Source organism: Channa argus, chromosome 1, assembly GCF_033026475.1.
Source record: "Channa argus isolate prfri chromosome 1, Channa argus male v1.0, whole genome shotgun sequence".
Classification (NCBI taxonomy): domain Eukaryota; kingdom Metazoa; phylum Chordata; class Actinopteri; order Anabantiformes; family Channidae; genus Channa; species Channa argus.
The window spans coordinates 5,284,908-5,310,044 of NC_090197.1; the positions used below are offsets into that span (position 1 = coordinate 5,284,908).

At 43.0% G+C, this 25,137-nt stretch overlaps 1 protein-coding gene across 1 annotated transcript in view; it reads left to right on the plus strand.

The window, feature by feature from the left end:
- The window catches only part of grin2da (glutamate receptor, ionotropic, N-methyl D-aspartate 2D, a), a 190,880-nt gene that overhangs the window by 163,496 nt on the left and 2,247 nt on the right, over positions 1–25,137 (plus strand). Inside the window, exons 16-20 of the mRNA XM_067521543.1 lie at positions 2,994–3,063; positions 3,751–3,868; positions 12,530–12,591; positions 13,750–13,920; positions 19,928–25,137. The exon at positions 19,928–25,137 is cut by the window's right edge and continues 2,247 nt beyond it. Coding sequence (XP_067377644.1) covers positions 2,994–3,063; positions 3,751–3,868; positions 12,530–12,591; positions 13,750–13,920; positions 19,928–23,101 — 3,595 coding nt within the window. The 3' untranslated portion in view covers positions 23,102–25,137. The remainder of the gene's footprint in view (positions 1–2,993; positions 3,064–3,750; positions 3,869–12,529; positions 12,592–13,749; positions 13,921–19,927) is intronic.

Below are 25,137 nucleotides of genomic sequence, written 5' to 3' on the forward strand. Positions count from 1 at the left end.
TGATCAAGAGACATGGGAGGCACCTGAACTTAAGTGTTGTGGCAAAGGGTCTGAATACTTATGTACATGTGATATGTCAGTTTTTTCCCCTTTTTCATTCATTTGTAAACATTTCTAAAAGTTTGTCATTATTTAAAGTAATTTTTTTTTTCAGTCATTTAAAAAATCAATGTCATCAACTGCAGCTAGTTATTGTTTTTACTGCATTTTACTTTCATTTTAGATTTGAGTTAAAATAACGGGGAACTCAACACTGAACTATTTGTAGAGATGTATCTGCTCTTTGTGTGAATTTCAAAACACTGCAGAAATGAACTATAGAACAATATTTACAAAAGAATGAAAGAAAGAAAACAGTGCATAAGGCTGAAGTGGGACTAAGTAAAACTCTTTGCTATCAGCAGAATAGGACTGTAGAGAATGTGGAGTAAAAGACAATAGATGGGAGGCTCATCTGAAGTGTTGTTGAAAAAACTTGTGATCCACAAGTGCTTTTTGACTCTGAAGCAGATACAAATCTTTCTGCTTCTTTTTTAAAAATTATATATTTATTTTACTTTTAACTCGAGGCAAGTTGGTTTTCCACGCTTCGTTCAAATCACAGGACCACACCTGTGCATCCCTGTCAGGATCATGGCTCTTAAATGAGGCGGGAGAAGGAAAACAAGCAGTTTTAAATAATACATGATGTAGCAGCCGCAGTGCGGGCGGGTTGGGCGGGCGGGTGGGGGGGGGACAAGCCTGCCATCGCAGCACTGACTGCCACTCAGACGCCTCTTTGTCTTGAGTGGGGAGTGTGTTCTCCCCTTTGTGTTGAAAGTACACAAAGCACTTGCCATGAAATGTACACTTGCTCATCGTGTTTGAAGTGGGAGGGGGCGTTAAGTGAGGAGGAGGAGGAGGGAAAGGGATGTGATGCACACGAGGGTTTAAATATTTAATTGGACAAGGAAATGTGTACACACACACACACACTCATGGCGACAAGCAGCGGCTTCAGCTCTTAGCATATTTGACGTACCGTGTTATTAAAACTCCCATGATGCATTCCTTCACTCATCCTCCTTGTTCTTCTTCTATCAGTTTCTGACTCTCTCTGAGCCTCTCCCGTCTTTCCACCATCTCTCATTATCTGCTGCTCATCTCTCCACAGCTCATCCTGGCAATGTTTAGGCAGGAAACATTAGTTTACACCATTAAATCAAAGTGGTTTGAAGATTTTTGTTTGACTCGGATGTCGAGGCGGCGATTATCACCTCTCTGTGTCTGTTTCCTCCTTCCTCCTTCCCTCGTAACCCTCCCCTCCTTTGCTCTCCTACTCCTCTCTGTGACTTCTCTCTGGCCTTTTCCTCCTCCCTCATTAGCGCGTTGCTCCCAGCTTATCAGCTGCTGCTTTTCCCTTTCATCCCTCCTACTCTTCTCTCCCGCCAATCTCGACCCTTTAACCCCCCCCACCCCCTCAAAAAAAAAAAAAATTCTGTCTATCACCCACCTCCCTCCAATCTTCCATCCTTCACAGACTGTGAATATAAATGAATGTGGAATAGAAGAGCAGGTGTAGTGACAAATCCATCATCAGATCATTAGATATGAGTCCTCACTTTAAGCTGAACTATTACATTTAATCCATTATTTCATAATGAACTGTTGTAACCGCTGCACTGCTTGACACCCACTTGCCACAACCTACTTCTGCTTTTGCTGCAGGGTGATTTCAACACAGTTAGTGGCATCGTTTTTAATTTAGTTTAATCCAGTTTGCATCTATACGTTTTTAGAAAATGGTGAAAATTCTAAACATTTTGTTACAATGAGCAGCACTAGAGACGCTAAAACCAGAAACATGACTTAAGAAATGATGGATTCAGTAAAACTGTACATGAATAATATTCTGTTTAGGTGGATCAACTCCTACTGAGTGTTTCTTTCCTTCTTGTTGAGAAGTGCTAAAGTGCATTTGCAAAATTTCTGATAACTGTCATATCTCCAAGATGATGGCGAGGTTTGCAGAGCAGCAACAGTGTCAAAACGGCTGCAGAACAAATAGAATGACGATAATTCATTGTATCCATTTATATTCTGTGATATAGTGATAATAGGTGCAAAAAAAAGCCTTAAATTAAAATTAAATGCACAAGGAACATAAACATGCTGTGATATCTATTAATATTGAAAAGAACTTATAAAATGTTGATTTTGACCTAAACCAGTGCAGCTGCAAAATGGCCACTGTACAATCAATGTTTGCATTCTTTCATCGTAGTAGGTGAGTTAAGCCTTATCAAGTCATGTAATGGTTGTTATCATGGTCATAGTGACCTACCAATAGGCCAGTAGGTAGTTATCATTGCTAAATGTCTTAACTTGGCAAACGTCTAATTAAAAATATGACAAAAGCAGTAGTGGCAGGTAGTCACAAAATGATCCAGGTTTTGGTTTTTGAGTTTGCTGTTCTTCTACACGGTACAAGACGAGCATGAAACACATCGTTACAGACTAATGTCATGTGAAAAAACTTTCTTGCAGAATTATTTCTGATGTTTCTTATCAATCCTATTGGAAACAACCTTAAGGGTAAACACATGATGCTTTCAGATGCACCTAGCTGCATTCACTTCAGACTTTCGTGCTTTATTAGGTAAATGGTTGGCAACTTTATACTAGTGGCAAACAGCTTATGTCTGAAAGTAGTCGCAGATGGACATTTGCACATCTCACTAGCAAAACAACCTCCGACGGTGCTGAATTGCATTCTGCTGTAATGAGGCGACTGCAGGAGTAGAAATGACACCTTCGCCTCCACCGTAATGTTGCTGTGTGTTCCTTTTGTGCAAAATGGTGTCAGGAAACAAGCCGGTGCTTTCCCTGTCTGTGTTCCTTTTAGACAGTAACTATCTCAGCAGTGCTTTATTCATCAGTGCTGTCATTCTGTTCACTAGTTCCACTTCCCCTCTTGTCATTTAGCTCGAGTCATGTTCCTTCCTCTCTTGCAGGAAACTAGATGCCTTCATTTATGACGCAGCAGTGCTAAACTACATGGCCAGAAAGGACGAGGGCTGCAAGGTAAGACAATCTGTCCCTTTTACGGCATCGTGGAGGCCATTGTTGAAGTTTCCTCACCCAGATGCTAATGTGTGCTACAAAACTGCAAGATCTTTGACTGTGCTCAGCCTCTTCTGGTGGGAAGAACAGCGGCACAACGACCATGTGAAATGAGCACATCCACAAGAGCTACATCTGCAATAAATAAATCAAACCCTTCCTGTCCATTTATAGTTGTCCCACATGGCCTGTAGCTAGTTAATATTGTCATTTTTGGACAGCACTGGGGCTGATTTATTTATTAGCTTGCATTTGATACAGCTCCCACGGTGAGCATGAAAATCCTGCCCAGTGATCATTCGTAATAAGGTCTGTGGGAGGTCTGAGCTCCCAGCAGCCGCATACAACAGCCACTGCTGCAGTAATAATTACAACTGATGTGGATCTATATTAATTCCTCCGCTGTGAAACAATAACCCACACTCTAGCGTTGGGATTTTCAGGGATGTCGATACTAGAGCGGAGCCAACTGTTTTGCATTTGTGCGAGAGGAACAGTACACAAACTATTTTACAGCAGAAATGAAGGTAGTTTTCATTTGTACATTGCCATGTGTCCTTTTGAATCAGACTCTGTCCGTGGACTTTTTCTGTGTGTTTGCATGGATTTACAGGTGTTTTATGTGTTTTATTTTTTTTATTCCACGAGGTGATGACTATCGGGTCTGGTAAGGTGTTTGCCACCACTGGCTATGGCATCGCCCTACACAAAAACTCCCGCTGGAAACGCCCCCTGGACCTGGCGCTGCTACAGCTGGTTGGAGACGGTAAGACAAAAAAGGGCGTGTTGGAGATGTGATGTTCAGGTGCTGGAGAAAGAGAAAGTTAGAAAGAGAAGAAGCAAGTGAATGTCAGTATGTGCAGAAATGTGTTCTTCGAACAAACCTGACCCATGAACTCTTGTGGGTGTGATAATAACGATGCACTTGTGCAAAGGTCCATGAACATTATGTTTTATGATAGCTGTCACCTGAAACTTTTCCCTTAGCGATGAAGACAATGTAGCTTCAACCTCATTCGTGTAGATCTAGTCAAATTATAATGCATGAGTTGTTTTTGGGTGGTCATATGCCATGTTAAGGCTTGTTGGGTCTCTTCATCATCAACAACCTACCAGGACAGGTTGGTGTCAATTTCCCGAGGGTTTTCATTTCTAAAAATTGATTGAGGCCAGGCACCAATCAGCCATAACATTAAAACCACAGACAGAGGACAGAAACAACATTGGTTATCATGTTTTAATGGGAACTGTCAAAGTACATGCCTGGTGCATTGGCTGGGATTTGATCCACGAGACTTCTGCATCCCAGCCTGATGAGACCTATTGAGGCACCAGGCCACTTTGACAACTGAGTCACAGCATTTCCAAAACATCTTTTGTGCAGTGGTCCGTGCCTTTTAAAAGTGATCCAAGGAATGACACTAGTGAGCCGGCAACTTGATTATGGATCATGTCCTTGGGGACGTCAATGAGTCTCCCAAAGAAGAGCTACTGTGGGACAAATTGTTGAAAATTTGTATGCTGGCTATGGTAGACTGATGTTAGAGCACACGGTGCAGTGCAGCAAGTCTGAGCTCTGGCCTCTGGACTTAAAGGTAATGATTGTTGGTCAGAGGTCTTGTGGAACCCATCCTTGGGTCAGAGCATGTTAGAAAGGTGGTTTTAATGTTGTGGCTGATAAATCCCACACTGTATCGCTTAGACCACCGAGGAAACAGCAGAAGAGAACATGTCAGGTTTTGGCTGGTGAACAACATTTTCTTCTATAATCGAGTTGTTTACATTAGCAAAAGAAGAAGGTGGATGATCTCAGTTCGACCTGTCAAACACAATAACTCACTTCCTTTACTTGTTTTCTCTTTGTTCACACACTCAGTGGCACATCACACATTCTCTGTCTCAAATATCTGATTACACACAGACACACAGAACAACTGTGAATGTCTCTATTCCCCTTGTTTGTTGCTTGGTGTCGTTTCCGTACCGCGAGTCTTCGACTTCACAGATGTCACTTCCTTTATTGTGAAGCTGTAATATGTTTCAGTCATTTTTAACAATTTTACTGCCTGGATTTTTTACACCTGATGGTCACCCACATTTAAATCAAGCATATTTTATTACTTGCCACCTTCAGTAGTAAGAAAAGCAGCACTGTAAAGTGTAATTTGTGTAGAGAGAAAAACGGGGCGCAGATCAGATCACACATTAAGAGGAGAGACGGCATGTAGATTGAGAGCAGGAGGTGTGACAGACACAGATGTGAGGAAAGATGGAGGAGTGGAGGTGCACACAGCTCCTTCTGGTACCTTTAATAACACAATTAGCTGACAGCCGTTGTTAACCAGCCTGTTTACGCCTGTTTGTGTCAATAACTGTCTGTGAAGCAGGTTGCACAGCCCAGCTTCAGATGCGTGTGCAGGAGGTTGATGGGAGAAACATTGGATGGTGGCGAAAACACGAGCCGTCGATTTAAATTGGGTGATTCAAGTGATATTATGCAATTTCATGATGAGCTGTCCGTCATCGTAATCCTCATGGCAATGGTTTAGTAGGTCACCTACTATCTACCAGTGGTGATATTTTCATCCAGCAGTGTTTTATTTATACATTTATTCATTGATTTATAAATCAATGATGTGGAATAACACAGCACCACCAACACACAGGACTTTCCGTCCCACCGAGGTTCCACTCTAGGGCAAGTTGTTTTGTGCTTTAATGATGATCGTAACACAATGTGATAGAATTTATCTCGTGACTTAACCTTACCCTGACGTTTCAGGGCGTAATCCTAATTAATGCTCTTTTTTTTAACCTGGCCTTACCCGGGCGTTGTTTTCTCTAACCCTATCGCAGTTATGTGTATGCGTCCAGCCTGGAGTGAAGCAAAGGTGTACTTTTGAGTGCGTGAACATGAGTCGTCAAAGCAGCACAATTTCGACACCTTGGGAAGCATCATTATCTGACTCTGAATAACAGAATGTCTTCAAATTACTCGGTGTGTTACTCTTCTTTCAGAACTGCTGCCAGAGTCAGAAATACCTTTTTATTTTAGAGCTTTTGTTGAACTCTAATCTTGCTGATGAACTTTGATGGAAATGTAATACTCGTCGAGATTGACACGGTCCGGCAATTCGTTTTGCAGCGGTTGCTCTCAGAATTAAAACTATTACTTTATATTGTGATAATGACTGGAAAGCCATTTAGCCTCTGCTTACTTCAGTGCTCAGTAAAGATGCAGATGGCCTTACAGTACATCGGTCTTCAAGGAAAAACATAATTAGGTATGAAATAGGATGAGTGCTCAAAGAAAGGTTTTTACTTTAGTTTCAAAAATTTTAAAGCAAAGAAATGTTGCATACAGATTATGTAGGATGTTAAATAATGACATTAGAAGTAAACTTAATAAAGTTGTTGGTAAGTATCCTTACGTTTGCTCATATTTCGTAGTGGATAGTTAGAAAAGCCACAGATAAATTGCAGCAGTGTTCTACTTTGTTTATTCTGAACCTTGTTAGTATCTCGGTGGACACAGATATGAAAAAGAGTCAAGAGAAAGTGTATAAAACATAAATGATGCACCTGTACAGACATCGACTGCAATCAGACACTGAAATGTCTGTCCATTGTTCATCCAGGCGCTCATCTGCAGCAACCTCATCACAGACCCCACACACATCATATGAATTAATTATCTGATGCACACGTGTTCTTCAACAGGTCCTTTCTTTGTTCCGCTCTCTGTGATGCCGTTGTCGTGGCTGCTTTCTGTGACACGTGACTGCAAAGTCACCAAATTGGCTCCTCTGGGGAGCAATTTGGCCCGTTTGAAATTAGTGAGCCTGAGAGCTGGTTGGTTAAAGCCTCGATGCTGACAGTGACAGCAGCTCCCAGGGGGCAGCAGACACTGCAGGCTGGAAATCTTCAAAATGAAAAGTGTGAAATGTGCTTTGTTTTTCCATAAAATAACACACTGTAATAAGACAATCATAAACTGTTGTCAAGCTAAAACTAATTAACTTTTTTCAAGACATATCCTGCAAACAGTGTAGGTCATCAGCTGCAAAGAAAAGCTTTTTTGTCTCCATCCGTTCAGCATTTTAACATTTGTATAATACTCACCACTGCTGGTCTAGCGTTGGGTTTAACTGGAAATACTGCTTGTTCAATAATTCTAATTACTTCTACCGCTTTAAATAATTAAGCTACTGTCAATTAAACTCAACACTGCAATCCTGCACTTTCATTAAAAGAAATCATACAGGAGCTTAGAGGACAACACCTAATGCTGTAGGCTTTTAATGTGAAACAATTCTGCAGGAAGTGAATTTCATTTACCTTAGGAGGATAAAAAAACAAAAAAAAAACTTTATGAGTTTGTTTTTAACTGAGATAATATGGCAATGAAATTACTCTGCTCTCGTGGTGGAAAGCAGCTGAGAAGATTTAATGAAGCACTTATTTAGCTACAATTGTGACGTACAGCCTGCTACTTTTGCTCCAGTGCAATTAGAAGACAAAATTATAGTTTTTACCCCAGTAAGGCTCCACCTTTGCCAGCTGCTGTTCAGGCCATGTCCTCCATTCATATCTAGAATAATATCTATGCCATGTTTTTAATATTGAACGGTTTGTTTGCAGTTTACAGCATAAATGTGCATGTCTTCCCAATCCATACTTTTCCCCCAAGTATAACTAGCGTGTAGCTGCAACATCTGTTTTTTTAATTGCATTTTATTTTGTCGAGACGATTCCCAAACAGAAGTAACAGAAGGTAAATGAGTATAAATTTGTATATAAATAGAATTCAGCCTGACCTGGTCCCTAAGGCACATGTGTTTTTAGCGGAAACCGGAGCCTATGCAAGCACCGGGAGAACATGCAAGCTCCACACAGAAAGGCTCAGTCCGGTCCGGGGATTGAACCCCCGACCTTCTTGCTGTGGGGCCAGATTGCTAGACCCTGCTAATAAGATTCGTTGCAGTACTACCTCTTGACCTCTTGTTTTAGAGCACCGGCTTCCAGTCTTTCCTCTAACGTAACAAATAGTTGGTCTGCAGATGCACAGCAGTGTATGCGATAAACAAAACCTTTTGAAGAGGATGTAGCTGTGTGTCACGTCCCACTTGGCTCCAACAGACTTCCAACAAATAAACCGCCTTCAAAGTGCCTCTGCAAAGATACGAGAACAAGTATCAGTACAACTGCTGACGCTGCACTTGGACTCATATCCCAGAGCAGCACATACCCAAAGTTTGCCTCTATTTCGCTTCTCCTTTGTGTCACTCACACTGATTCCTGCTGAGTGAGCAAAGCCAATAAAGCCCCTCGCACACAAAGCACGATAAGGAGAAAATGGGAACGGGAATCTTTTCATGCTAAGGGTGAAACTTGCAGCAGCAGCACAGTGCACTCTCAGGAAATGTATTTCTTTTTTCTTCTTTGTTTTTTTTGTTTTGTTTTTTTCAGATGGCTTCAAGTCTTCAGAGAGCTGCATGTTGGTTTTAAGTTTATAGACTGCGAATGCAGCCACACATATTTCTGTGAAGTACCACATGCAAAAACTTAGCTTATCATCTGGGAGCAACAGCTAGAAACAAACATAAGTGGCAGAAATTACCCTTTAAAGGTTAAACGACTATTATTGTGCTTCTGGTGGAAGAAGAGCGGGTAGAACAAATGGTTGTAAAAGGTAAATTGTTCTGGCGGCTGAACAAAATATCCCCACGCTGCCTGTTGGACGTTCCATATCCCTCCAAACTCCAAGTGCCTCCCACTGTGATAACAACTTCTTTTGTGATTGCTCAGGTCGGCTGATAAAGAACAATTTTAGCTTAACAAAAAAAAAAAAAAAAACACAAAAAAAAAACTGTGGAACAGCACAACAGCAGAAACAACTACATGCCATGTAATTTACTTTTGTCACTCAAAAAGAGGTTGTTACAATAACTATAAATGGTTTGCTGCATCTTCTGCCTCATCCAATATTCTCTCCTATCAAAGTACACTTGTGCTTCATCGCGCTTATTTCACTACTGAATATTGCTGCTGTCCAGAATGTCAGCGAGTGAGAATCAAATGCGATCCAATCTAAATATGACAAGCTCGAAAATAAATAAAATAAGACCAGTCCAAAGCAATTTCTTTGTTTAACAAGAGAAGAAAAAGGGACTTTTCAGTACAAACAAAGCTTGTATCCAATCATCACTTTATTTGTGGACCGTGCATCGTGCTTGACACAAAATGCGTGAGATCAGTACTATATAATTAAACTGAAGATGACACTTTATTAAAGACTGAATCTGTCGTTGGGAGCAAGCTTGACTTTGTTGCGTTTTCTTTTTTGCTGCCAAAAGTGAAACAAATCACACATTTGCGATGAAGGTCATGACAAATCTGGGGCATCCCGCTGGAAACTGATTTACTGGTCCCTTTTAGATTTGGAGTGATTTGCCGAGCGAAGGAATAAGAGGAAACTTGAGTTACTGTCCGCTGATGAAGCTAAATTAGGGATTAACAGGCACATTCGTGCAACATCAAATAGCCCGAGTTCATTTGGACCATTCGTTCTGCACGTTCTGCAAACTGACACTGCAGAAGATGCACATGAAAAATGGGGCAGCATCAAATCCTTTCAACTGTATCTTTAAATCAGCACAATAGTGAAAAATGTTGAAGAAAAACGTGTCCACAACTATTCACTTTCACATAAATCAGTTAGCACTCATTCATCTCATAGTCTAAAGGTGAGGTAGAGTGTTTTTGGTAAATATCATAGGAGGCCTGGTGGCCTGGAGTACGTAGCTATATACGTTCACACGGAGAAGCCTTCTCTCAACAGAGGCAAACTCTGCCTCCCGTTTTCCATTCTGCCCTTTCATCCAGTGCCAGGAAGACGAAACTTTTCCAACCAAGAAGTCGTTTTAACGTGATTCAACCTTCAAAAATCATTGTAAAAAGTTTCACTTTTATTTATTCTTAATGGGCTTATTTTAAATATATCTATGATCATTGAATTACTTGCATCTGTTACTCTCCATGGTGGGATTCATCTGTTAAGATTATCTTGATCAACAAAACCTGTCGCTGAGCTTATTTTACACAGATATTCTAATGGCTAGGATTTTTTTTGCTTGGTCACCGCATTCTTGCTCTATTAACATGTGAAACTATAATAATAGTTGGGCAATTCATTCCACGGAATTTATTGTTGTTATTAATTACTGGGGGAGCTAAAGTGCATTTTGGTGCACGACCATAGGAAAGCTACCTTTGACCGACCTCAAGAGATTTTCACAGTACTTTAATAGAGTCTGATAATAATGTGCGAATTAAAGTCATCAGATTTGTCTCATTGTCTGCGTTGATGGCTGCACACTAGTGGCATCTAATGCACGTTGAAACACCCGTACGTTTCCTCTGAGGCCTGTAAACCTGGGCTGGGCTGACATGCACCGTCAGCATATGCCACCATCCCATTTCACGGTTTTGACCCATGTCACAAATGTCAGAAATGAAACCATTTTATCACCTTCACTCCTCAGATCAGCGAGTCTCTGCGCCTTGACTCCTTTTGTCTGTGTGATTCGTTTGGTGTGTGCTACGAGGTGTCAAATAACACGAGGCTCTCTGTCACAGCCAGTTAATAATGCAAGGTAGGACACTAACTTACAGAACACAAAAAGTCATTCGAGGTGCCAATGACACCTGCTTATGATGTCTTCTGTTCTACAGAAGGTTTAGAAGTCCCAGCAGATATTATTTACAGCTTAATAGTGAGCTTAATATAGTTTACCATAATGCCCTGATTAGATAAATGACACATTATTCATAATCTGAGGGTCTTAAAGCCTGACTGATGGGACATTCACCACCTTAGAATTGAACTGAATTCATGTAAATGAAATTGTTCACCAAAATGTTCAAAACATGAAATGTGAGTTCAACCTGAAGATCTCGCTTTTCCACCAACCTCTTGTGTTCGCGCATCTGCTTCTTTTGTGCAGATGATTCACCCTCCGTCCTTCCCAGAGCAGGGGAGAGAGAATACAGTGGAATATTAGCCCCTGTCTGTCAGCTCTTTGTTGGGAAGACTTCTCCCAAAGCTTTAATGTGCGGCTGACTGCCATGGTTAATATGTTCACAGGGAGATACTGTGAAAGGAGAGAGCCAGAGAGCCGGACAGGGAAAGGAAAGTCAACGGAGCACTCACTGAAATTTGATGAATTAGATTACAGGACTGAGAAGCCCACAGAGAAGGAACATGCCTATTAGCGTCTATTGTCGGCATCTGTGCAGGGACTGGAAAGAGAGACGAGCCCAGTTTAATTCAGCTGTCAAGGAACTTTTGAATTCCCACACGGCTGCAAGAGGAAACAAACGTGACTCACAATGCTAAATGTCGAAGTGAGATTTGACGTTTGAGTCAACATAGCGATGTGGTGGTGGTCTAATCCGCATAGCACAGCTTCAGACGCGCTTCCAGACGGTGTTAATTAACCCAGAGGTCGATTAAAATTGTAACTGTCAGCGCTTGGGAATTGGAAATTCCTTTGACCGGGACGTCTTTGGAGTGTGTGTGCATTACAGTGCCAGTCTCCAAAAGTCCCCTGCAACAGGATTGGTTCACATCTGTCTGCAACCTTTGATCCTGCTTTTCCTTTTCATTGTCTCATTGTTTTTGACGAATGCATTGGTGGCCAGTGCTGAGAGAGACCCAATCTCACTGGGGGTCTCACTGTGTATCACGTGTAGGCATTTTTGACGGTTTGAGCAGGGAGTGTAATGATTGCATCTGTCCCCTCTCCCCCCTGTTTCAGCATCATTTTGCCATCAGGGTCCCCGGCTCACCGGGACATGGGGCTGTTTCACAGCAAGCTTCACACTTCACTTTGGCTCCAAAAGCCTTTAAATTTATTTTCTCCTCCATCTCTTTAGCCTTTTGTCATTTGTGCTTGTAATTGTTGGCAGCTATAATACAGTTTATTGATTGGCTGTAATTTTTATCATGTACTTGTTTGACTCTTTCCTGGATCTGCTTCTTTGTGATTTTCACTTCTTTTATCACATCGTACACTGTCTCCTCTCATTTCTCTCTCCCATGCTGCATTTCATCATCTGTCCCTCTCATTTTATTTTATTTTCTTGGTGCCTCAATGCAATAGACTCCAGTCCTATTCCTTCTTCTCTCCCTTCTTGCTTTTTTTTTCCTTCTCCCTCAGGGATCAGACACCGCGCTGTCATAACAAAGATGCAGTGATTCCCCCTTTTTATTCTCTCCTCTAACACTGGTTTGCCTGCCCTCGTATTCCTCACAGCCTCACAACTGCTTTTCTTTTTCAGTTTATTTGTAAATGTATTTAAATTTCACTCCGCCTCACCTCGTTTTAACCTCTGTGATCTCCCTCCACCTTCCTTTTTCTTGCAGATGAGATTGATATGCTGGAGCGTCTCTGGCTTTCGGGTATCTGCCACAATGATAAGATTGAGGTATGACCTCTTTTCATCATCATCATCCTGACACACACTCACCTCCCTGTTCTCTCATAAACCTAACGTGCTGTTTATCTTGATCAGTAAAATAATCAGTGGGATTGTTTTGTCGTCATACTGTTGACACCCCACATAAGACACAGGCATTTGTTGTGACTGATTGGTGTAGTTCAGCTGTGTGAGCTTTATTCCATCTACCTGACAACCTGTTAACCTTAAGACTGGACTGATGATTGTTCGGGCGAATAAAGTGTAAATTGATACACACGATATTACACGATATGGAAAATGATTTGTTTTCATCAAAACTACTTGATAGAGTAGGAAACGGACTGCTGGGTACTTTCTAATCCTCTGCACGGGATCTAAACCAGAGCCTGGAAGCAGAGTTTAGTTTGTTTATTGGACAGAGTTTCAGCACCCTGTTGTCTTGCCAGGTTTGAGATTAGCTTTCCTTCTTTATGATCACTCATCTCGAACGCTTTCCTCCACTGAGTTTTTTTGTTCCATTGAAAAAGACGAGTAACTGCTGACTTGTCGTTTGCTATTTTAGATTTAGTTGCCTCATAGAGGAAAGAAAAGACAATTTCAGAGATGTGCTCAGTTATTTGGAGTCATTAAGTTTAAATTGCATTGTTCTCATTTCGCCAAACAACCAAGGCAAAATGTCCAGTCTCATGATACAACAGGAAGCAGAATATTTAATGTACGCCATGAAAAAAAAAACATCATTGCTTCAAGAGTAAATTTAGCATGGCTGGAGATGAGAGCTGTGAAAGTGAATAATGAACAAATGCCTGAAAGCCTTGTTGTTTAATACGCACCAGATAGTTTATGGTGACTGACATATTTTTGCATCCGTGTTCTGAGTGCATGGGCTCTAAAATATCACAGAGGGGTGCTATGACACCCGGTGACAGCTAAGGATATTCTATTGTGCTGCTAGCTGTAATTAACTTTTTATCTGCTGTCTGGAAGACAAATTAGCCCTTTTTAGTAATAAATACACTGTTCTGTCTTGTCTCTGTCCCGCCCCATCGGTTATGCTCTCCTTTCACCTTGTCTTTTTTTCTTTCACTTAATTTCACCCCCTATAATATCTACCATTTCTTCTTCCCTTCCGTCTTTCCCCGTCCGTCCCTTTCTCCTGTCCAGGTAATGAGCAGCAAACTGGACATCGACAACATGGCAGGAGTCTTCTACATGCTGCTGGTGGCAATGGGCCTCAGCCTACTGGTATTTGCCTGGGAGCATTTGGTGTACTGGAAACTAAGGCACTGTGTGAAGCGATCTGGTGGGATGGACTTTCTTCTGGCTCTCAGCAGGGTGAGAAGGTCCCCGACCACCAGACAATACACTCCAACAAGCCTCCTGGTTTGCAAATCAAAGGATGTATTGGGCAAAACTTATATTTCTAGAATTAATGATCTAAACAACCAAGTCTACTAATAACAACAAGGGTATATTATGATACTCTGATGATAATTATATTTAATATTACAAGCAACAACTATTCTATTTTATACACACAAGTATTGGAACAGTGAGGCCAATTCCTTTATTTTTGCTGTAGACGGAAAACATTTGGGTTTTTTCCCATTTTTCATGTGAGCAAAAGTAGTGGAACAATCTCCAGACTAGGATTAAGTGTGGAGATTGACTTGGCCACTTTAAAACCTTCCACTTCTTGCCCGTGATAAACTCCTTTGTTGTTTTGGGTCATTACCTTGCTGCATGATGAAGGATCTCACAATCAGTTTGGTTGCATCTTTCTTTAAATTGGCAGACAAAATGCTTCTGTAGGCTTGTCATCAATGAAGATTAATGAGCCTGTCCCAAGAAATAGCCATGGAAGCCCAAGCCATGACATTACCTCCACTGTCTACAGCAAAAATAAAGGAATTGGCCTCATTGTTGAGTGTATGTGCTGTAGAAATAGAAATGTTGAACTGAGTATCATCCACTGACTGTAACATCAGAAAAAATTGGTGCTATTGTTTGAGTCTTAGCGCACACTACAAGAAGTAACAATTTCTTTGAACAGCTCCTTCAGAGGAAAATAAACATGTCCAAGCCTGTTGTGATGTAACCCACAATTGGGCGCGAGATAGTGCTCAAAACATTGCTTCCAACCTCTCATTATAGAAAGGACCATCATGATTGTGGCCCTGAGGTCAGGAGGTTCTAGATACCTACAGTATTTTTCTTAAAGCCACTAGCACATGTGTAACCTTTACTTAGGATGTTTTTGACGTCATCACTAAAGTTTGATATGTTTGATGAAATGTCCTTAAAACATTTCAAAGATTCAAAGCTACACTGTTATACAGAACAACAGCAAATCAAGTTTAACTGGGTGCTGACAGCTTAAGGGAGTTTCAACTCAACATTACAAGAGCTTTTTGCTTTTGCTGCTGTGCACAGTCTGAACCTGAGAAGGGAGAACTATTGAGTAAAATAATCTGCTCTGAGTTCACAACAAAGGGTTTGAGAAGTTTTATATGCAAAAGCAAACGTTATAATATACTGATCTCCTGTTTAATGTGTCCAAAAGATTGGCAAAAAAAATGAAGATCCTTTACTGTTTGCAGCCACGATCATTCAGGATAATACAGATCAAGATCAAGGAAAGTTAAATAAGACAGAATCAAGATATGGATGGTATTCACAATTACTCCGTGTGCTTGGCACTCGGCAAGGACGAGCAAGTGGATCCAAAAAGAGCGAGATCAATGGTATTTATTGTTGACATCAGAGGGTCCAGGGCAGAGACTTAAAGGTGAAGAAAAAAGGAAGAAAAGGGAGGGAATAAACTGTTGGGAAGGAGAAATGGATGGATTGGGGTAACTGGGAGGAGAGAAGAGTTGAGTAGTGTGGTAGAAAAGGAAAGGAAACAGATAAGAAAACTGGGGGGTTGGAGGATGAAGGTGGTGGAGTATGGCAGGCAAAAAATGGAGACACAAAGGTGTGCAGTGATGCAATGTTTGGGGTGCACTCTAAGTACCACTGGTTGTGAGAAAGATGTCACCATGTTCCAGTGACATGACAAACAATTTTAATTTATTGCTTTGTCCTGGATGACAAAGTGGAAAGTAGTGAATTAATGCACAGTGAAGGAGACTTCCAAACACATTGCATTAAAAAAATGAGGGAGAGAAAATAACATTCTGACATGCTTCCAACATGGAAGAAGAGTAATATGGTCTTAAACACTGAGATTTATTTAGCCTGCAAAAAACACAATTATTGCTTTTTCAAGTTAAAAAAAAAATAAATAAATCAATATTTCTAACTACATTGTATCTCAGCTAAGATCTTTTTAGATGAAGGGGTTCGGCAGTGGCTCAGTGGGTAGAGTGGTCGGAGGTTTGCGCCATGCTCTTCCCAACCGATCCACTGAGGCGACCCTGAACTTACAAGATAAGCTGAGAGGACAAAAACTAAATAATGAAAATGTAGTGGAGTAAAAGTCAAAGTAGCCATAAATAAATTTAAGTTGAGTATTTTTAGATGCCTGAAAAATGTACTTAAGTACAGTAACAAAGCACTTGACTTTCGTTGCTTTCCACCAGTGTTCAAGAGCATATCAGCACTGTTCTTTACTGTAGGATTCTTCTTCAGGGTCAGAGTTCAGAGTCGCCACAGCGGATGATTTTGTCCGCATGTTGATTTGGCACAGTTTTTAACGCTGGAGGCCTGATGCGACCCTCCCCAATTTCTACCCTGCACAGCAAAGCTGGGGATGGGAATGGGCTGTTGGGGGTTCAGTGACTTACAAAAGGATGACTTTCATGCAGAGGGCACTTCCAAGGCCAGTTTGCTTCTACCTGCCAAACTATATGCAGCACTTGTTTGGGAGCCTCTGCAGCCTGCTTCTGTGGCTGGTTTTAACAATCAGTGAGTCCCCAAAGTTTCAATTTACAGTGTGCTGGATCCCATGCTCTGGGGACTGTGATAGCACTTCTGATTCATTGGTCCAGAAGGGCCATTATTACAGTGTCTCCCAATTTGGAGCCAGCGGTGGCACAGGAGGTAGAGCGGTCGGATACCAATCCCCCTAGTTGCTGGTTTGATCCCCTGGCTCCTCTGGCCACGTGTCGAAATGTCCTTGAGCAAAACATTTTACATCAACTTAGTTCCCCCCAGTGAGCGTTGGCCACCTGCGTAGCAGTTAGAAAAGCGCTAGCAAGCACCAAGACGTGAAACGTGAGTCTGTGTTCACATGTTCCTGTCAACAATGGGAAATGAGCACAAAATGTATAGTTTTCTGAATAAGATCAGATAAACAGCTGTCTGGGGTTGATGGTTGTATTCAGCTTTACTGCTTAATACAAAAATTCCCCATTGAAAACCTTTTTTTCTTCTTTATTCCAATAAATACAATTCATATAGGTTAAGTAAATACGACTGGATTCCTTTTATTTTTTTTATTTATATGTTGACAGTTAACATTTTTTTTCTCTAAACACAACATTATTAAACTTTTTGAAAGATGTCTTTAGGCTCCCACAGCACAAAGATAGTGGACCAAACACGAAATGAATTTCCGTTCACTCACAAAACCATTTATGTGTTTAAACAAATCCCCCGTTTCTCTTTAACCTTAACCAGAGCGTTTTTTTTTTTTTGTTTTTTTTTACTAAACACAACCAAGCAACTTATGTTTGTGGTATCACAAACCGGAGCCTTACGTTCCCACCATCCTCCTTGCAACTTGCTCAAAATAAGCATAAGAACTTAACTAACCACTGATTACGTTCCAGGTTTGCAGTTTCGTTTCATAGGAATCTCATTTTTACAGGACAGTCTTGCTGCAGGTCACATTCAGATGCTCGTGCACTGGAATTCTTTCTAATAATACCCACAAATGTACCCACTAATTTCTAAGTAAAATGAGTGGAAATGCATTGACATATTCTTAATGCACTGGCAAGTTTTTCACTAACACGATTTCATGCTTGATTCCATCCCTGATGCAGCCCGGTTTTTTCTTTCGAGTTGCGGACTGTGGATAGGAACACCATGAGATACTGCCAGGGGGAATCAGGCTGCAAATTGCCGACCCTGCAGTTGATGGGCAACCAGAATAAACAGAGCCAATGCTGCCCCTTTGTTGAAAAATTACTTTGGGCAATGCTCTAAATACCAGGCAGTTCACCAAAGGTTTTAGTCAGATCTGTTTTACCATGGGGGGAAAAAAATCATCTTTCAGTAAAAATCAAAGGAAATAAACATTTTAATCTTTTTTTTATGAGAAATGACACAACAAGCACAGAAGAAGCTTTCTTTTGTTTCGGTCAAGTAAACAAGCTGGAAACTGAGAGAACTCTCTTAAAATGCAGCATCTGCCACCAGTGGTTTTATTTCCACAAAGACAAAATCGAGCTTGCTGCTTTTGCTCTCTCCCGTTGTTTTGACTCCTTTCCTGAAGCTTTACTCACCCTGAACAGCACACACCTCCATCAGCAATTGTTTTTCACAAAACCCAGTTCTGTTCCAGCTGAGTGATGCTTTGTTTGCTGAAAGCTTTGTTTGGCTTGATAGTGTGAAAATTGACACTTCAACAAACTTGGTAAACTCAGTCCAAAGTTTTTCCAAAACTCTCATTAATATTTAAGGGTTAGCGCTGCCTGTTGTCTGTCTTTATAGGAGATGTGGTGACATAGACAACCAGAGGTATAAGGAAACCACCAAGAGCGATTTCCCAGCCAGCTAAGAAAATGAATTAAGATGGATTTTTTTCACAACGGAGTCTGTTTTTGCAGAACATTTTAAACGGGCAGAGGTACACAGTCAATGGTTGTGCAATGCACCGAATAAAGATAAAGATAAACAGAGTGGATAGATGAAATACATAGTGAGTCGTAGCCCAGACAAATTTAAAGCCCCTCATGATTTAGAAAGCTGGATTCTGTGTGAGGTATTTATAGTAACTGATTTTCATTAGAATGACTCCCATTATTTTACTGATTGAATTACACCACAGTATAGGTTTTGTTTCCAGACAGCATAAGATAACCAACTATTTTAATTAATCTCATTACGATTGCTTATTCCTACTGTTAGTTTATCTGATTCAATTGTAAAATTCAATATTTTGAAGAAACCGCGTTTAGAAGGGCTCCTCATTTGCCTAATGAAAGCTTGCAGAGGCTATAGCAACCCCACAACCTCCAATGGGATAAGCGCGTTAGATAATGGATCGATAGATGCTATTAGATGGAGCAAAAGTCTTATGTACTATAAGTAACAGTTTTCAGAAGCTTGCTTTCATATCGTTTGTGTTCAAACCTGCTCTGTACGTTTTCTTTTAAAATTTGGTAATGTCAGGATATTTGTCTCTGAAACCTTCAGTACACACACTTCTTTCATATTAAACTGGACCTGTCGGTCTTACTACAATCTTTTTTTTTTCTCTACTCAGGGTATGTACAGTTGCTGTCAGTTTGAAGATGAGACAACACCAGGAGGCAGCAAAAGCTCTTTGCCCCAGTACCACACCATGACCACCATGTCTACTGCACCCCAACAACACCTTGTTACAGCCACAGTGAACAACACGGCCGCCATTGCCATGGTGCAACAGCAGAAGCACCACCAGCAACAGCAACAGGGGCAGGCCTATACAACCATGCTACCTGGCTCACCACCGACTACAGGACACTCAGCAATGGCTCTGGCACCCTCAAACAGCCCTTTACTGGAAGGTCCAATGCCTTGCTCCACTTTCTTGCCTCGTCATGACCGCAGACTTGCAGTGGTCGATCGCTGGAACAGGCCAAAGCCAGGGAAAGTCATGGGCGGAGGCAGTGGTGGAGGAGTGGGAATTGGGGGGATAGCAGGAGGAATCACTGAACTCCAGGCTCAGCAGCAGTATCAGCAAAACCTTGGACAGCACTGGAGCCTGCAAGGAGGAATTGCGGGTGGAAAAGGGGGAGGAGGAGACACAGGGATAGATGAATATAAGCGTTACTATGGTCCTATAGATCCAGAGGGACTAGGAGCTAACTCAGACCAACAGGCAGGGGGCACCCAGCAGACCCCCAAAGCTAACCCCCGAGGCCCCAAAGCCTCAGGGATGCCAAGGCTGCCTCCCAAAGCCCCCCAACAAGGGCCAGGACATTTAATCTCCAAGCCCCCTCCACCAATCCCATCTTCCCCACGAAGGCCTCCCTTCTGGCGACGAGGAAGCCTAGCTCAGGCGAAGAGAAAAGGCTCAGGAGGTCCCCTGTATGAGAATATACTCCCTCTGGGGAGACGTGGAGGTGGGAGATCTTTCATATTAAACTGGACCTGTCGGTCTTACTACAATCTTTTTTTTTTCTCTACTCAGGGTATGTACAGTTGCTGTCAGTTTGAAGATGAGACAACACCAGGAGGCAGCAAAAGCTCTTTGCCCCAGTACCACACCATGACCACCATGTCTACTGCACCCCAACAACACCTTGTTACAGCCACAGTGAACAACACGGCCGCCATTGCCATGGTGCAACAGCAGAAGCACCACCAGCAACAGCAACAGGGGCAGGCCTATACAACCATGCTACCTGGCTCACCACCGACTACAGGACACTCAGCAATGGCTCTGGCACCCTCAAACAGCCCTTTACTGGAAGGTCCAATGCCTTGCTCCACTTTCTTGCCTCGTCATGACCGCAGACTTGCAGTGGTCGATCGCTGGAACAGGCCAAAGCCAGGGAAAGTCATGGGCGGAGGCAGTGGTGGAGGAGTGGGAATTGGGGGGATAGCAGGAGGAATCACTGAACTCCAGGCTCAGCAGCAGTATCAGCAAAACCTTGGACAGCACTGGAGCCTGCAAGGAGGAATTGCGGGTGGAAAAGGGGGAGGAGGAGACACAGGGATAGATGAATATAAGCGTTACTATGGTCCTATAGATCCAGAGGGACTAGGAGCTAACTCAGACCAACAGGCAGGGGGCACCCAGCAGACCCCCAAAGCTAACCCCCGAGGCCCCAAAGCCTCAGGGATGCCAAGGCTGCCTCCCAAAGCCCCCCAACAAGGGCCAGGACATTTAATCTCCAAGCCCCCTCCACCAATCCCATCTTCCCCACGAAGGCCTCCCTTCTGGCGACGAGGAAGCCTAGCTCAGGCGAAGAGAAAAGGCTCAGGAGGTCCCCTGTATGAGAATATACTCCCTCTGGGGAGACGTGGAGGTGGGAGATACGGAGCAAGTGATGGAGGTGGAAGGAGAGGCCGACGTCCTCCTCCACCCCCACCTCTGCCTGTTCCGCTTTCCTCCCCAACACACACCCCTACCACTCCCTCCTCGCCATGCCGTTTCTACTCCACATGCTCCAGTGCCTCGTCCTCTTCTACATCCTCCACATCCTCCTCATCCTCTTCTTCATCCTCTGTCTCGCTCTCTCGATCAAATTCTCCTTCCTCCTGCTCCAGTGACAGCTCCTACAACTCCTCACTTAGTTTTCGGTATCGAGCGGGCGATCGGGATTTTATAGTAGACGATGAATTTGACTCAGACCTTCTTACGGAGGAGTCCAGCCTCCTCCTAGGATCGCGAAGGAAGGTTCGCTCACGCCGAATGTCATCGCGCTCTCTGCCGTGTAGCCCACCTCCGCCACCAATACCACCACGAAAGCCACGTCCTCAAAAAGAATACAGCAGAGAGAGAACTGGCAGCCAACTGGCCCAATTACAGGAGTGGTGGGCATCGTGGGCTGACAGAGAGCGAAGCAGGGCAGGAACAACAAGCCGGGGAGAAGGAGGAACAGGTCGAGATGAGAAGAGACACCACAAAGAGAGAGAGCGTGAGAAGAAAAGAAGAAGGAGAGGAAGAAAGAAGAAAAAGAGGGAGGAGAGGGAGAGAGAAAGGGAACGAAAGCGGCGCAAAGCAAAGAAGAAGAGGAAAAAAGACGATAAGATGAGGAAGAGAGAGCGGAAAAGGTCAGAGCAGGAGGTAGGAGATCCTGAAAAAAGAGAGGAAGTTAAATCCGGCACACCAGACTACCCACCATACCCACCCCTGAGACGGGAGTCTTTCCGGAAAAAAAGTGAAAGCTCAATAAGAAGCTATGGATGGAACATCCCAGTTGAAGATGAGAGGAAGGAAAGAGAGGAGAAAGACAGGGAAGATGGGGAAGACAGCAGAGGAAAGGAGACACACCATCGGCGAAGGAACAGCAAGCACTATCAAAGCGCTAGCAGTAAGCCTTCAACATCTGTGAAGTTCTGGGGTGGGGGAAACCCAGCCTCCGACGCCATCCCATCTGCCTTCCTCCCCTTGTTGCCTGTGTCTTCTAAAAGAAGAAAGAGTAAAAGTTCAGACAGGGATGCTGTGGGAATGGAGGGAGAGCGAAGACCATTACTGGGAAGGAGCGGAAGAGGTGAGATGCACTCTAAGGAGGGCTTGTCCTTTCATGAGTGGGAGACTGAAGTAGAGGATGAGGAAGAAGATTCTGAGCATGACAGGAGGAAAGCCGAATGTGGAAAGCGGCACGGAGGAGGAAGGACAATGTCAGACGAGGAGCGGGAACGTGATAAGGTAGTCGGAATATATTCTGATGATGATGGTTCTTCAGGAGAGTTCGGCAAGTTTGAAAGGTATTGGGAGGATCATGAAGGCAGGGCAGTAGGAGGGATCGGAGGCGGTGGCTGGTTTTTCAGCACCTACCCCTCTAGGGATAAAGCTGGCAGCATCAACAGTAGAGATGACCTGTTCCTTGAGCGAGGGGAAAGGTGGGGAACAGCTGAGAGTGGTTGGGGGTCTAGTGGAGGTGGTGGAGAAGGAACAGACGGACGACAGAGAGGGTGGGGATCAGGATCTCACTGGCCCCCACCTCCTCTAACACCACCACCTCCTCGGCGATATTGGTCAGTGGACAAACTCCACATACAGGATGAAAAGAAGGGTAAACGCAAGTCAAAGGACAAGGGAAGAGGGCATGCAGCTTGTTCCTCTTGTCATTCCCCACGACACCATCCGCACTTGAATTCCTCCAAATGGGCCCGTGTAACCTCACGAAGCCAGGAAGAGCTGTACCCACACTGCCAGACTTTTGGTGGTCCCCTGAAGCCCAAACATGACTCCTCATCCTCCTCCAAACCTGATCGATCACAGAATCCATCCAAATCTGGCAGCCAGTCAAATCTCAGCATCCAGCAGCGGACACAGAGAGCAGATCGGGAACGAGATAGAGGAAGGCAACCATCCCCACCCCCGGCCCTTATACCTAACTTGCCACCACCGCTACCAGCCCTTCCAGCTCCTCCGTCCTCATCTCACCCTATCTGCGTTCCTCCCCACACTTCTTCTTCGTCTGTATCCTCTCCGTCTGTGGTCTCATCCACTCCTGGGGCACCCCAGCCATCTTCCATGGCTTCGGCAAGTGCCAAACTGCAGTATCAGAGGTTGCGCTCTGTACCTCAGCCCCAGAGGTTTCCGCAGTCTCCACACTTACCCCTCAAAGCCAAGAGCCTTTGCTCACGAAGGGGCTCAGCCCATTTCTCCAGTGTGGAGAGTGAGGTCTGAAGTCCAACAATGTATGAAAAGTCATAAGTCAGCCATGCAGGGCTGTCGCCAAGCAGGTGAGCAAACATGGCTGTGCAGCCAAGTCAGTACAGTAAATGCACTGAGCCCTTTCCTAATGTTCTGCACAAACAAAACCAGAAAGCCAAACAAACCCCAATAGGGTAGGTCAAAGGAAAACAAGAGTAATCTTTGTTTCCTTTCCTTTCTCAGTACACGAAAGACCACAACCACAGCAACAACTTGCATTCTGAACTGGGTTAATCGATACAACTAAAGCAAATCGGACACTAAAGCGATACGACTGAAGAAGAGACCCCTTTGCTATCGACAGTAAAGGGCTTTGGACATTAACAGCAGAGCGGCAGTTTGTATTCAGAAGACTCTAAATGCTTACTGAGGGCTCAGGACCTTTGTAGTACTGTATGCCTGCTGCTCTCAGAAGCCTTTAACACAGTGTTCTTATATTTTCCCTTAAACAAATTGCTTACCCCTACTTCCCTTTTTCCTTAACAAACTGTTTACACCCCTGCAGAACTGTGACGCCTGCCCTAGGCACCTTTGTTGTGTATGATCAATACCTTCTTGTTTAGAGGGAGAGGGGGGTGTTAACCACCTTGTCTTATCCATGCTCTCTCTCTCGTTCTCTTTTGGTTTCCTCCATCCTTTCCACTTTTCACCTTGTGTTTTTAATTGCTTTTGCCTTCCTTACTTCCTCGTCTCTTGTATTCATGCGTCTAAACCTCCCCTCATCTCTCTTGTCATTGCCTTTCCTGTCTTCCCCTTTTGGCTCCTCTCCTTAGCGTGATTTCTTTTTTTTTTTTTTTTTTTGTGTGTGTGTGTGTCTGTGCTTTTCTGTGTTTGTATTCTTGACAACAGGGTAAGTCAACTGTGACTGATATTCTACTGGCTTAATGAAAAGCTGAGTGCCAAACTTAAGTGGAGCTTGACATCAATCTGTAAAACGTTAGCTTCTGTGTTTTCTTTTACTCCGTTGAGTACTCCATCACCCCCCTAAATACGTGCACATGCAAATACACACTCACAAACCGGTACGTACATCCAAGGACATGCACACCTAAACCAATCAATGTCTATTCTACTCCTTGAGCAATACATGTTCACATTTATACTTTTAAATCTTTATTTTACTTCTGTGTTGTAGTCGTGTTGTTATTGATGATGTTATATATCAAGACACGTATTAGGTCTAATCTAATGTAAGCACTGTGGCATACTACTCACGTTTAAGTGCACATGAAACATTCTCACGACTACGTAACTTTGTCAACGGAGGCCGCATTTGTTCCTTCTCCGCATTTGACTGAATGTAAAATCCTCTACCAACAAGTGTGCTGCAACAACTAAGACACTTGAAGATGGAAACTGTAGCATTTCTGAAGGTTAGTGAGGGACGTGGAAATGGAAACAGAGGTAATCTGAGATCACTGTTGACATAGCTTGAAGTAAACAAAGAAAATTCCCCGGATTGGGTTAAACCATTTTTTATATCAGATTTTGTTTTTCCTGCAAGATGTGCCAAGACTGGAATGAGCAAACTGAATCAACCCAAGTTTGCATGCCATCGACGTGTAGCTACTTCTGTTAGACAAGGGGACAGATTGCTACAGGGAAAGAAATACTTATACAGCCTTATGATAATTGCCCCTGCCATATGTTTTATCTAGAGAATTTTATTTGCATGCATGCTTGCTACCATGATCGTATGGTTGCTCAGATGAATTATCATAGAAACGAAATAAAATCTTGTGCGAGTGCCCTATTAATCAGTGATAAGGGTTTTAAGTGGCCGTATATGAAAGAGTGATTTTTAATAGAAATATATTTCTCATCTTGTAAATGTGTAAGTACGAATTATAGCTTTTAAATCCGTGACAGAGCTGACACCAGCACTTACAGTCCGATGTCAAACGCTTACGTAGAGTCCAAGTAGTCAGTTACAGTTACCAACAGGCTGTAAGAATTTAGCATCAGACGAGCTTTAGTGAAGAACCGCTGGCACGACGGTGTTTGTGTTT